Source organism: Coregonus clupeaformis, chromosome 8 (assembly GCF_020615455.1).
Source record: "Coregonus clupeaformis isolate EN_2021a chromosome 8, ASM2061545v1, whole genome shotgun sequence".
NCBI classification, from domain to species: Eukaryota; Metazoa; Chordata; class Actinopteri; order Salmoniformes; family Salmonidae; genus Coregonus; species Coregonus clupeaformis.
The window spans coordinates 24,788,414-24,803,156 of NC_059199.1; the positions used below are offsets into that span (position 1 = coordinate 24,788,414).

The following is a 14,743-nucleotide window of genomic DNA, read 5'->3' on the forward strand; positions in this document are numbered from 1 at the left end:
CCTCAGGGTTATGTTATGCTAGGATGCTAATTGGAACTAGCATAAGCTGGATAATGAGGCCTAATTAGGGTAATGAATTAGTTGTGGAGGAGAGCGTACAGGAGCGAGGAGGAGAGAAGACCGGACACACACCGCAGGGCATCCAGCCGCGGGGATGATGAGTGGGGAATACAGGGGGTAGTGCTGAGCGCTTAGTGCTTTTTGAGGTCTATTCGGTTTCGGTTCGATTATTTAAAGAATAATCAAGGTTTACGATTTAGTTTCGATTATTTGGGTTGAATGCTGTAACAACACAGAATAAAACAATTAATAAAAGACCCATGATGGTAGTGACTGCCCATTACTGCTGTCATGACTTGCCCTCATGGGTTGAGGATCAAAGATGCCGGCTAGGTAAAGGTTTGAACACCCCCTCTCCTGCGGGCCAGTTTTATGACCGGTTGTAAATTCCTTGCAGACACTTTCGTTTCCGTGCCATGCAGTATTGGGAGAGGGAATTTCCCTGTGAGACAAAGGAACTCTTCCCGCCAAGACTCCAACATCCAGAAGTGGATAATGAAACAATATTCCTACTTAAAAGAATGTGGGAAATGGTCGGTGGCGACTTAAAGAACAATCATGTCAAATTCGTTACTATGTTGTGATGTCATTAAAGACGGTGGAACAACATAACTGTATCTCTGGGGGTGTACACTTCCCAGTTATGAGGTTTGCATCTAATTGTTGTATAAAACAAATGATTAAGTATAATAATACTTTTGTGAAGATAATGTGGTTTTAGCATTCTAGATGAGATGATTGTTTCCATATTGATTTGTTCTCAGTCAGTGGCCACGCCCAGATGAGCCCCCTTTTCTACTCAAGTATAAAGCCCCTCGTGACGAAATTCACCTCAGACCAGCAGACGTGAAGCGTGAGCTAAATGTTACAAAATGGTTTAAAATTACAACTCCATTACCAAAGGAAGACCAAGCAGATTACGGTATAAACTCCTGAGTGGCGCAGTGGTCTAAGGCACTGCATCGCAGTGCTAACTGTGCTACTAGAGATCCTGGTTCGAATCCAGGCTCTGTCGCAGCCGGCCGCGACCGGGAGACTCATGGGCGGCGCACAATTGGCCCAGCGTCGTCCAGGGTAGGGGAGGGAATGGCCGGCAGGGATGTAGCTCAGTTGATAGAGCATGGCGTTTGCAACGCCAGGGTTGTGGGTTCGTTTCCCATGGGGGGCCAGTATAAAAAAAATAATAATGTATTCACTAACTGTAAGTCGCTCTGGATAAGAGCGTCTGCTAAATGACTAAAATGTAAATGTAAAATGGATGTTGCAAATGGTTGAATTTCTACCAGACCAGGAAGCGTGAAGCTGAAGCTACACGTTACAAAATGGTTAGACCAGAAAGACCAGAAAACGTGAGACGTTAGTCCACACGTTTGAAATGGAGAAACTCTGAAACTCTCAACCTCTACATGAGGTGAAGAAGAAGACAATGCACTAGACCTTATCTCAGTCTGCAGATGGCATGTATAGTCGTCTAGAGAACTTTCAATGAAGACACGAATTGGGAAGAACAATCCCTCTCTGACAACCACTGATACATCTGAAGTATCTATTCTGACAGATCAACTCTACGAACTACAGGGTACGCTGAAGTTTTCATTCTAACCACCACTACAACCAGAAACTCAACCAAGGACATTGGGATCTCAGGTGGGCAAACCAGTCCTACATCAACTCAACTATCGAGGACAGCTACACGTAAATACATGTTGCATTTCTATTATGCGATGTTCAGAATGAGACTGATAAGAGGTCATTATTTAATAAGTGACTTATCGATATATAACATATATATCTTCTAAGAGTTTAATTCGGGAGATGGTAACTCATTAAACAAGTTCTTCCATGGTGCCCCAAATTCCTAATGAGTTAATTGTTACAGGATTAATTTAATTGAGTGACAATTAAACATAGTTAGTTGATTCGATAAATAACAGTCATACATTAGTCACATCACGACATTGCATATCACTTATTAACCATAATTTATTCACATTACTGAAAAAAGATATTTCAGTTGTGTACATTATATTTGTTTTATTTGATTACTTTATTATTTAATTCCAAGTCATCATCTCATCTCTATAGAGCTGCTGCCTATGCTGTCTGACAAAATCCCTAGTTTGTAGTTCTTCAAAGTAAAGAAGGCATACTTTTATCACCACTGAATACCAACTATCAATCACTTAGATCATGTATTTTCAGGTAGAGATACCTCACAAAGCAACAGCTGCTCTGTATATCACCTCACCATCTCATATTCTTCTCTCTTCTGTAGCAGGCGTAAAAGAAACAGACCAGACAAGTAAATGCACAATGGATTATGGTCATTGTAGTTAATTACCACATTGTATGCCCTAAACTATGTAGAATATTGGCTTGTTGGAAATTACAACTCCCTACAACATCACACAGTTCAGGCTGTATCTGATTTATCTCTAGAGAAACTATGCAATGTGCGCATTGAGCTCACAGGGGGAAAAAACTAACGAAATGGAATTCAAATAATTGAACCGACTTCAGTCAATTAGATGTTTAAAAACATAAAAATAACCAACATTTTGGTTAATCACTCAGCACTAACCAGGGTTGAGGGTTACGGGGGCAAGCGTGCACATGCACACACAAACACATACACTAGTCAGTCACATCGCACTGCCTCTGTCTCTCATATTTACAGCCACACGCATATGCGGACAGATAATCATTAATGCAAACACCCACTAACATATGTCCCTGATATACAGCACACACAGTACACTGCCTGTCTTAATCAGTCACATACTGTACCATGCAGCACATCGGCCTCACTCACAGGCATACACTCACAGGCACTCACACCATATGCTCAGTCTTAATCACTCCTACACCTATAGGCCGGTATACTAATAAGCTTTCTCTCACAAACACGCACACATGCTCTCAGACTGCATCACTCATCTACCTTTATTAATTCACTATCACGCTCTCTCTCGCTTTCGCTCGCTCGCACACACACACCTCCCACACACACATACACCCCTCCCACACACACACACACACCACCCACGGCCTCAAGGTCTGACCGTAGCATACAGCTCGCTCCCAGGCCTGATGCACTATATCACAGTGGCCCTAATCCTCCATGGTGCGGTATTACTTCCATCCCCTCTCATTGTTACGGTTAAGCCACACAGCTTCAGACTGACTAAAGCACATCTCAGCCCCCTTCAGGCAAAACATGCACACAGCGCACACACACACAGGGTAATTACACACACAGCGCGCGCACACACACACATTGGGAGAGAGACGAGAGATCTCTTAGGCTAATGTGACAACAGCCTCATAAAAGTCCTTAATTGGATCCTTTTCTCAGTGTTTTTGGAGAACATCGAGGTTGTTTGCGGTTTTGTGTTTTCATCACTTTAGAACGAGCTGGCCCGGAGGGAGGGTTTGCTCTAGCTAGCGTCTGTCGGATACCCATACTGCATCAGGCCTGACAGCAGTGCACTGCTGGTGCCTTGCCCAGGCAAGCCCCACCTCCTCCCTCTGAGAAACATGGCTAATGGAGGACTAAGGAAGGATCTTCGTTTCTGAAAGAGTTTCTTTAAAAAAATCGGAAGAATGGTAAAAAAAAAAAAAGGTTTTTGTTTTTTTGCGTCTGGATGAAGTTCAGAACGCATGTAATTAAGTCACCCTTCTAAGTGGAGGTACGAAATGGGGGTTGCCATGGTGACTGTTGAAAGTTGTTCCTGGTGGGTCTGATTGAGAGGGTCACCTAATTGCATCAGACCTGTGAAACACACACACACATTCAGTTCCTCTCATCTGAATCATATTTCCTCAGGATTATGCTATGGAAAACCTTGGAAGTATGCTTGGGGTCATTGTCCATTTGGAAGACCCATTTGCGACCAAGCTTTAACTTCCTGACTGATGTCTTGAGATGTTGCTTCAATATATCAACATAATTTTCCTTCCTCATGATGCCATCTATTTTGTGAAGTGCACCAGTCCCTCCTGCAGCAAAGCACCCCCACAGCATGATGCTGCCACCCCCGTGCTTCACGGTTGGGATGGTGTTCTTCGGCTTGCAAGCATTCCCTTTTTCCTCCAAACATAACGATGGTCATTATAGCCAAACAGTTCTATTTTTGTTTCATCAGACCAGAGGACATTTATCCAAAAAGTACGATCTTTGTCCCCATGTGCAGTTGCAAACCGTAGTCTGGCTTTTTTATGGCGGTTTTGGAGCAGTGGCTTCTTCCTTGCTGAGCGGCCTTTCAGGTTATGTCGATATAGGACTCGTTTTACTTTGGATATAGATACATTTGTACCTGTTTCCTCCAGCATTTTCACAAGGTCCTTTGCTGTTGTTCTGGGATTGATTTGCATTTTTACACCAAAGTGTGTTCATCTTTAGGAGACAGAACGCGTCTCCTTCCTGAGCAGTATGACGGCTGCGTGGTCCCATGGTGTTTATACTTGGGTACTATTGTTTGTACAGATGAACGTGGTACCTTCAGGTGTTTGGAAATTGCTCCCAAGGATGAACCAGACTTGTGGAGGTCTACACATTTTTCTCTGAGGTCTTGGCTGATTTCTTTTGATTTTCCCATGATGTCAAGCAAAGATGCACTGAGTTTGAAGGTAGGCCTTGAAATACATCCACCCACAGGTACACCTCCAATTGACTCAAATGATGTCAATTAGCCTATCAGAAGCTTCTAAAGCCATGACGTGATTTTCTGGAATTTTCCAAGCTGTTTTAAGGCACAGTCAACTTAGTGTATGTAAACTTCTGACCCACTGGAATTGTGATACAGTGAATTATAAGTGAAATAATCTGTCTGTAAACAATTATTGGAAAAATTACTTGTGTCATGCACAAAGTAGATGTCCTAACAGACTTGCCAAAACTATAGTTTGTTAACAAGAAATTTGTGGAGTGGTTGAAAAACGAGTTTTAATGACTCCAACCTAAGTGTATGTAAACTTCCAACTTCAACTGTATCTATCCCTCTTACACACACTTTCACACACACTAAAACAACACACACACAGCCTGTGGGCTACTCGGTTTCCTCCTCAGCAGCTCAAGGTCAGCAGGATGACAGAGCTCTGCTGTTGTTAGAGGGAAAAGAAAATGGGATGGAGAAAGGAGAGGTGAGCTCTACTGTACCCCTCAGCCGGGGACCAGTGACCCTGCTAAGTGCCCCAGCTAGCCGGCTGAAGGGGCAAGCAGTGGACTGTTTATAGACTGATCATTTCTTTTGTCGGTGGGCAAATGTACAAAATCAGCAGGGGATCAAATACTTTTTTCCTTCACTGTATATCATATATATCAAGAAGGTACGAGGGTTACAATTTATTCACTTCTTGTACAGCTCTACATCTAGTGGAATCTACACCATTATCAGCATACAGTGGGGAAACAAAGTATTTAGTCAGCCACCAATGGTGCAAGTTCTCCCACTTAAAAAGATGAGAGAGGCCTGTAATTTTCATCATAGGTACACGTCAACTATGACAGACAAATTGAGGGGAAAAAATCCAGAAAATCACATTGTAGGATTTTTTATGAATTTATTTGCAAATTATGGTGGAAAATAAGTATTTGGTCACCTACAAACAAGCGAGATTTCTGGCTCTCACAGACCTGTAACTTCTTCTTTAAGACGCTTCTCTGTCCTCCACTCGTTACCTGTATTAATGGCACCTGTTTTAACTTGTTATCAGTATAAAAGACACCTGTCCACAACCTCAAACAGTCACACTCCAAACTCCACTATGGCCAAGACCAAAGAGCTGTCAAAGGACACCAGAAACAAAATTGTAGACCTGCACCAGACTGGGAAGACTGAATCTGCAATAGGTAAGCAGCTTGGTTTGAAGAAATCAACTGTGGGAGCAATTATTAGGAAATGGAAGACATACAAGACCACTGATACTCTACCTTGATCTGGGGCTCCACGCAAGATCTCACCCCGTGGGGTCAAAATGATCACAAGAACGGTGAGCAAAAATCCCAGAACCACACGGGGGGACATAGTGAATGACCTGCAGAGAGCTGGGACCAAAGTAACAAAGCCTACCATCAGTAACACACTACGCCGCCAGGGACTCAAATCCTGCAGTGCAAGACGTGTCCCCCTGCTTAAGCCAGTACATGTCCAGGCCTGTCTGAAGATTGCTAGAGTGCATTTGGATGATCCAGAAGAGGATTGGGAGAATGTCATATGGTCAGATGAAACCAAAATATAACTTTTTGGTAAAAACTCAACTCGTCGTGTTTGGAGGACAAAGAATGCTGAGTTGCATCCAAAGAACACCATACCTACTGTGAAGCATGGGGGTGGAAACATCATGCTTTGGGGCTGTTTTTATGCAAAGGGACCAGGACGACTGATCCGTGTAAAGGAAAGAATGAATGGGGCCATGTATCGTGAGATTTTGAGTGAAAACCTCCTTCCATCAGCAAGGGCATTGAAGATGAAACGTGGCTGGGTCTTTCAGCATGACAATAATCCCAAACACACCGCCCGGGCAACGAAGGAGTGGCTTCGTAGAAGCATTTCAAGGTCCTGGAGTGGCCTAGCCAGTCTCCAGATCTCAACCCCATAGAAAATCTTTGGAGGGAGTTGAAAGTCCGTGTTGCCCAGCGACAGCCCCAAAACATCACTGCTCTAGAGGAGATCTGCATGGAGGAATGGGCCAAAATACCAGCAACAGTGTGTGAAAACCGTGTGAAGACTTACAGAAAACGTTTGACCTGTGTCATTGCCAACAAAGGGTATATAACAAAGTATTGAGAAACTTTTGTTATTGACCAAATACTTATTTTCCACCATAATTTGCAAATAAATTCATTAAAAATCCTACAATGTGATATTCTGGAGAAAAAAAAATTCTCATTTTGTCTGTCATAGTTGACGTGTACATATGATGAAAATTACAGGCCTCTCATCTTTTTAAGTGGGAGAACTTGCACAATTGGTGGCTGACTAAATACTTTTTTTCCCCACTGTATAAAATTCTTGCAACCAATATAATTTTATATACAGTGCCTTCGGAAAGTATTCAGACCCTATGACTTTTTCCACATTTTGTTACGCTACAGCCTTATTCTAAAATCGATTAAATAAATAATAAAAAGTCCTCAGCTATCTACACACAATACCCCATAATGAGAAAGCGAAAAATGGTTTTTAGAAATTGTTGCAAATAAAAATTAAATACAAAAATAGAAGTACCTTATTTACATAAGTATTCAGACCCTCTTGAGTATGACGCTACAAGCTTGGCACACCTGTATTTGAGGAGTTTCTCCTATTCTTCTCTGCAGATCCTCTCAAGCTCTGTCAGGTTGGATGGGGAGCGTCGCTGCACAGCTATTTTCCGGTCTCTCCAGAGATGTTCGATCGGGTTCAAGTCCGGGCTCTGGCTGGGCCACTCAAGGACATTCAGAGACTTGTCCCGAAGCCACTCCTGCGTTGTCTTGGCTGTGTGCTTAGGGTCATTGTCCTGTTGGAAGGTGAACCTTCGCCCCAGTCTGAGGTCCTGAGTGCTCTGGAGCAGGTTTTCATCAAGGATCTCTCTGTACTTTGCTCCGTTCATCTTTCCCTCGATCCGGACTAGTCTCCCAGTCCCTGCCGCAGAAAAACATCCCCACAGGATGATGCTGCCACCACCACCATGTTTCACCGTAGGGATGGTGCCAGGTTTCTTCCAGACGTGACGCTTGGCATGCAGGCCAAAAAGTTCAATCTTGGTTTCATCAGACCAGAGAATCTTGTTTCGCATGGTCTGAAAGTCCTTTTGGCAAACTCGAAGCGGGCTGTCATGTGCCTTTTACTGAGGAGTGGCTTCCGTCTGGCCACTGTACCGTAAAGGCCTGATTGGTGGAGTGCTGCAGAGATGGTTGTCCTTCTGGAAGGTTCTCCCATCTCCATAGAGGTACTCTGGAGCTCTGTCAGAGTGAGCATCGTGTTCTAGGTCACCTCCCTGACCAAGGCCCTTCTCCCCTGATTGCTCAGTAAGCCAGGCGGCCAGCTCTAGGAAGAGTCTTGGTGGTTCCAAATGTCTTCCATTTAAGAATGATTGAGGCCACTGTGTTCTTGGGGACCTTCAATGCTGCTGAAATGTTTTGGTACCCTTCCCCAGATCTGTGCCTTGACACAAATTGTCTTGGAGCGCTACAGACATTTCCTTCGACCTCATGGCTTGGTTTTTGCACTGTCAACTGTGGGACCTTATATAGACAGGTGTGTGTGCCTTTGCAAATCATGTCCAATCAATTGAATTTACCACAGGTGGACTCCAATCAAGTTATAGAAACTTCTCAAGGATGATCAATGGAAACAGGATGCACCTGAGCTCAATTTCGAGTCTCATAGCAAAGGGTCTGAAAATAAGTTATTTCTGTTTTGCAAAAACCTCTTAAAACATGTTTTCGCTTTGTCATTATGGGGTATTGTGTGTAGATTGAGGATTTTTATTTATTTAATCAATTTTAGAATAAGGCTGTAACGTAACAAAATGTGGAAAAAGTCAATGGGTCTGAATACTTAACGAATGCACTGTATATGCTGATATCGTGGCAAGACTAAATAGCTGCATGTAACTCAGCAGCTAAGAAAAATATGAAATTGCCAGACTGCCTGTTTGTGTCACGCTTATGTTTGCAATACTGACAGCAAAGTTTGTATGTACATGTTGATAATGTATTTTGTGTAAAAAAACAGACCAAGGCGCTTAAGGAGTGGGGAGCAGCAGCGGAGCACTCAGCATTGCAGCTACGTAGGCAGCGGAATGGGAATTCGGCTACGTGGGAACTCTGCACATGCGCAGAAATATCTGTATTTCTACCCTGGGCAAATTGGGATACAAAACTCTGTATCCGTAGCCACTCAGTAACATTATTAGACAATTACAGCTGAAGGACAGAACTACATCAAATCAAATCATACATAACATTGATAGACAGGTACAGAACTACATAAATGTAAAATAAGAATACACACTTTCATATTCTTATGCCTTAGCAATCCATACATCATGTACTCATAATGGCTACACTGCAGTCATCCATTTTGTTAGTTGCTTACTGTTACAATTGCAGGTCCTGCTCCTAATCTCTAAGAACCAATTGTTCTGTAAACACTAGCGAGAATCTCACAACATTAGGAATCACCTGTGTCCTTGGTTCTCCCGTTTGACGTCAATACTATTCATAATAATAACGTGATTCATAGATGCAACTGAATGCAAGTGCAACGAAAACAACAATGGAAATGCAACAATTCCTCCAGCTAAGTCTCCAATCACAGTTTTCACCCTAGCAAGTGTGCCATTTCAGCTCATAAATGAGCTACAGATGGCGTTTCCTCCCCACTAAGGCTTCTATTGAATCCTTCACCTCAGCAACCGTGTTGGAGTTTTCTCCAGCTAAAAATTCAATTTAATCCTTCACTTTAACTACATACGTGGACTTTTTAGAGATCCATCACTCCAAATGAACTAAACCAAACATTTGCTGTGTTAGTCTACTGACCATTTACATTTTAGTCATTTAGCAGACGCTCTTATCCAGAGCGACTTACAGTTAGTGAGTGCATAATAAAAAAAAATCATACTGGTCCCCCGTGGGAAACGAACCCACAACCCTGGCGTTGCAAACGCCATGCTCTACCAACTGAGCTACACGGGACCAGACTATCATATCTAAACTGACCAGGCTATCCTATCAGATGGCGCAGTACGTCCTTACTCTACTGAGGCGTTGCTTACAAATGCTTTCTCTGAGCAGGCCCTGATATCCTAATGCCAAGGGCACATCTTATCTTTAACTTTAACTCAAAAAACAGATGTGCTCGGGAGGGAGACGCTACAGCTTTTTAGGTCAGAGTTTGTCAAATTGATATTTTATGGCATTAAGGCAGGGAGGGGCGGGAGGGAGGCAGCACTGTACAGGGAGACAGCTGGTGCAGAAATATGTGTGTGCCCCATCTCTGTCTCCATCGGCAGGTGATAGAATGTCAATGCTTGGGTGTGCAGCTGTCGTCCGCTACTCCGCTCCTGGCCACCGAGGTGTGTCTGTGTAATGCATGTTATGGGCTGACTATGTTTTATACATGTGACTTTCAGCACTGACTAGTGCGGTGCGCTGGCCATTATTAGTTCTTGCCTTGTGTGTGTGTGTTGGCGAGAGTGAATGTGTGTGCCTGTTTGTATGTGCTTTGAATCCTAGCAGTAGATGTGTCCCTCTGCATCTTAGGTGAGCCTATGTGTGGTGTGAGTACGCACAGACAGACACACACACACACACACACACACACACACACACACACTTCCGTTAGTGTCAGTAAATGGCCATCATCCCACTGCATACTGGGTGTTTCCACACTCATGGCATTATGAATGGGGTGAGAGAGAGCGGGGGATAGAGAGAATGACTGTGTCCTTTCACCTTCACCCCATATAGACCGTGCTAAATGAGAAATGATTTTCTGCCTCTCCACTCTTTTAACCTCCTAACCTGAAGGACTTGTCTTTAGCCCGCTCACACTCCCTTGCAAGTTCTGCAGTAGTGGCTATAATGGGAGGGAGAGAGGTAAGGGGAGAGTGAGTAAGGATGGTAAGTGGGAGGGTAGTGCATGAGGGAGAGAAAAGTGAGAAGGAGAAAGTGAATAGAGGAGATTTGAAAAGCACTTTGTGACAACTGATGATGTGAAAAGGGCTTTATAAATGTGATTTAAGAGAATTGAACAGGAAGGCAATGGGAGAATCTCAAATGTATTTCCTTGATCCCACACATCCTCTCCCCACCTCTTTCTCAAAACCAATTGGATGAGAAGGCCAGAGTGGAGGGACCTCTGACCTTCTCATCAAATTGGTTTTGAGAAGGAGGCGAGTAGAGAAGAGGAATCAAGGAAATGCAATTGAGACTCTCCCAATGACAGGAGAGGAGAACGAGAAAGATGGGCAGAAAGTCTTTCTCCTGGGCCTAGTAGAGGTTAAAGCCCCAGTAAACGGCTGTCTGTGTACCTACTCTCTCTGCCACCCTGAGTGTGTGAATTCACTCGGGTGTGTACACACTGCTCCTGCTCTCTGGAGCGCACACACACACACACAGACCTCTAGTGTGTACCCCCCTTCCCCCCTCGTGGCTGATTAAGCAGCAGCTTGCATCTTGGTAGCAGGTGTCACTCAGCTCATTACCCCTGGCAGGGTTGATCATTCTGTTTGAATAGCAATAAGGCACACCTCACTGGAGATTTAGAGGGAAGGAGAGAGGAGATAGAGGAGTGGGATGGAGGGAGCAAGAGGGAGATGAGGAATTGCACTGCAGTGAGAATCCCTAGGAAAATGTGTGTTTTGTGATGGAGAAATTGAGAGATTTCTGTCCTCTGTCCGTACCTGTATATGATTGATGTTACAGGATGGAGCTGAGGGACTTACTGTATACTGGGGTGTGTGATCTGTTATGCGAGTGTGAGTGTATTCTATTCAGTAAGGTGAGCTTAGCTAGTACTGTGAATACAAAATATTCACACCCCTTGACTTTTTCCACATTTTGTTGTGTGACAGCCTGAATTTAAAATGGATTAAATTGAGCTTTTTTTGTCACTGGCCTACACACAACACCCAATCATGTCAAAGTGGAATTATGTTTTTCGAATTTTTATGTTTTTCGACATTGAATATCCCTTTGAGCATGCTGAAGTTATTAATTACACTTTGGATGATGTATCAATACATCCAGTCACTACAAAGATACAGGCGTCCTTCCTAACTCAGTTGCCAGAGAAGAAGGAAACTGCTCAGGGATTTCAACATGAGGCCAATGGTGGCTTTAAAACAGTTAGTTTAATGGCTGTGATAGGAGAAAACTAAGGATGAATCAACAACATTGTAGTTACTCCACAATACTAAACTAAATGACAGAGTGAAAAGAAGGAAGCCTGTACAGAATAAAACATTCCAAAACATGCATCCTGTTTGCAACAAGGCACTAAAGTAATACTGCAAGAAATGTGGCAAAGCGATTAACCTTTTGTCCTAAATACAAAGTATTATGTTTGGGGCAAATCCAACACATTATTGAGTACCACTCTCCATATTTTCAAGCATAGTGGTGGCTGCATCATGTTATGGGTATACTTGTAATCGTTAAGGACTAGGGAGTTTTTCAGGATAAATATTAAAAGGAATGGAGCTAAGCACAGGCAAAATCCTAGAGGAAAACCTGGATCAGTCTGCTTTCCATCAGACACTGGGAGATTATTTCACCTTTCAGCAGGACAATAACCTAAAACACAAGGCCAAATCTACACTGGAGTTGCTAACCAAGAAGACGGTGAATGTTCCTGAGTGGCCGAGTTATAGTTTTGACTTAAATCTACTTCAAAGTCTATGGCAAGACCTGAAAATGGTTGTCTAGCAACCAATTTGATAGAGCTTTAATAATTTTTAAAAGAACAACGGACAACTGTTGCCCAATCCAGGTGTGGAAAGCACTTATAGTCAAGTCAAGGGGTATGAATACTTTCTGAAGGCACTGTACGTTTGGTCCTGAGGGTGTATGACTGACTATAGGAGAGAAACCTGACAGCCTCTACTTTGTGTGTGTGTGTGAGACATGTACTGACCGTATGTGATGTACTGACCATGTTTGTGTGTGTGTTGCTCCACAGATATGACTACAGAGAGATGCTGCACAACTCCACTTTCTGCCTGGTGCCTCGGGGCAGACGCCTGGGATCCTTTCGCTTCCTAGAGGCGCTGCAAGTGAGTGGGCCCGTACACACACACACACACACACACACACACACACACACACACACGATTACTGGAGGCGCTGCAGTTCAGTGGGCTTCGACACACCTTTATATCCCAACACCTGTGCTGTAGGGCTGGGAATTGCGATTCTCATGATTCTATATGTATTGCGATTCGATACTGTGATTTTATTGCCATTTGATGTTCCAAACATATTGCTCTCTACAGTGAGGGAAAAAAGTATTTGATCCCCTGCTGATTTTGTACGTTTGCCCACTGACAAAGAAATGATCAGTCTATAATTTTAATGGTAGGTTTATTTGAACAGTGAGAGACAGAATAACAACAAAAACATGTTATAAATTGATTTGCATTTTAATGAGGGAAATAAGTATTTGACCCCCTCTCAATCAGAAAGATTTCTGGCTCCCAGGTGTCTTTTATACAGGTAACGAGCTGAGATTAGGAGAACACTCTTAAAGGGAGTGCTCCTAATCTCAGTTTGTTACCTGTATAAAAGACACCTGTCCACACAAGCAAGCAATCAATCAATCAGATTCCAAACTCCACCATGGCCAAGACCAAAGAGCTCTCCAAAGATGTCAGGGACAAGATTGTAGACCTACACAATGCTGGAATGGGCTACAAGACCATCGCCAAGCAGCTTGGTGAGAAGGTGACAACAGTTGGTGCGATAATTCGCAAATGGAAGAAACACAAAATAACTGTCAATCTCCCTCGGCCTGGGGCTCCATTCAAGATCTCACCTCGTGGAGTTGCAATGATCATGAGAACGGTGAGGAATCAGCCCAGAACTACACGGGAGGATATTGTCAATGATCTCAAGGCAGCTGGGACCATAGTCACCAAGAAAACAATTGGTAACACACTACGCCGTGAAGGACTGAAATCCTGCAGCGCCCACAAGGTCCCCCTGCTCAAGAAAGCACATATACATGCCCGTCTGAAGTTTGCCAATGAACATCTGAATGATTCAGAGGAGAACTGGGTGAAAGTGTTGGGGTCAGATGAGACCAAAATGGAGCTCTTTGGCGTCAACTCAACTCGCTGTGTTTGGAGGAGGAGGAAGGCTGCCTATGACCCCAAGAACACCATCCCCACCGTCAAACATGGAGGTGGAAACATTATGCTTTGGGGGGTTTTTTCTGCTAAGGGGACAGGACAACTTCACCGCATCAAAGGGACGATGGACGGGGCCATGTACCGTCAAATCTTGGGTGAGAACCTCCTTCCCTCAGCCAGGGCATTGAAAATGGGTCGTGGATGGGTATTCCAGCATGACAATGACCCAAAACACACGGCCAAGGCAACAAAGGAGTGGCTTAAGAAGAAGCACATTAAGGTCCTGGAGTGGCCTAGCCAGTCTCCAGACCTTAATCCCATAGAAAATCTGTTGAGGGAGCTGAAGGTTCGAGTTGCCAAACGTCAGCCTCGAAACCTTAATGACTTGGAGAAGATCTGCAAAGAGGAGTGGGACAAAATCCCTCCTGAGATGTGTGCAAACCTGGTGGCCAACTACAAGAAACATCTGACCTCTGTGATTGCCAACAAGGGTTTTGCCACCAAGTACTAAGTCATGTTTTGCAGAGGGGTCAAATACTTATTTCCCTCATTAAAATGCAAATCAATTTCTAAAAATTTTTACATGCGTTTTTCTGGATTTTTTTGTTGTCATTCTGTCTCTCACTGTTCAAATAAACCTACCATTAAAATTATAGACTGATCATTTCTTTGTCAGTGGGCAAACGTACAAAATCAGCAGGGGATCAAATACTTTTTTCCCTCACTGTATATGTCTGCTGCCAAGAGACAAAAGAGCGTGATAAAATGAGTTTTGATCAGTCATGGAAATAAGTGCTGAAAACATGTTTTCTCACTATTTAAAAATAAAACGATTGACAAC

General features: G+C 43.5%; 1 protein-coding gene across 1 annotated transcript in view; it reads left to right on the forward strand.

Moving 5' to 3' along the window:
* Nucleotides 1-14,743, forward strand: part of LOC121571473 (exostosin-1b) — a 132,371-nt gene that overhangs the window by 60,706 nt on the left and 56,922 nt on the right. Inside the window, exon 2 of the mRNA XM_041882954.2 lies at nucleotides 12,735-12,828. Coding sequence (XP_041738888.1) covers nucleotides 12,735-12,828 — 94 coding nt within the window. The remainder of the gene's footprint in view (nucleotides 1-12,734; nucleotides 12,829-14,743) is intronic.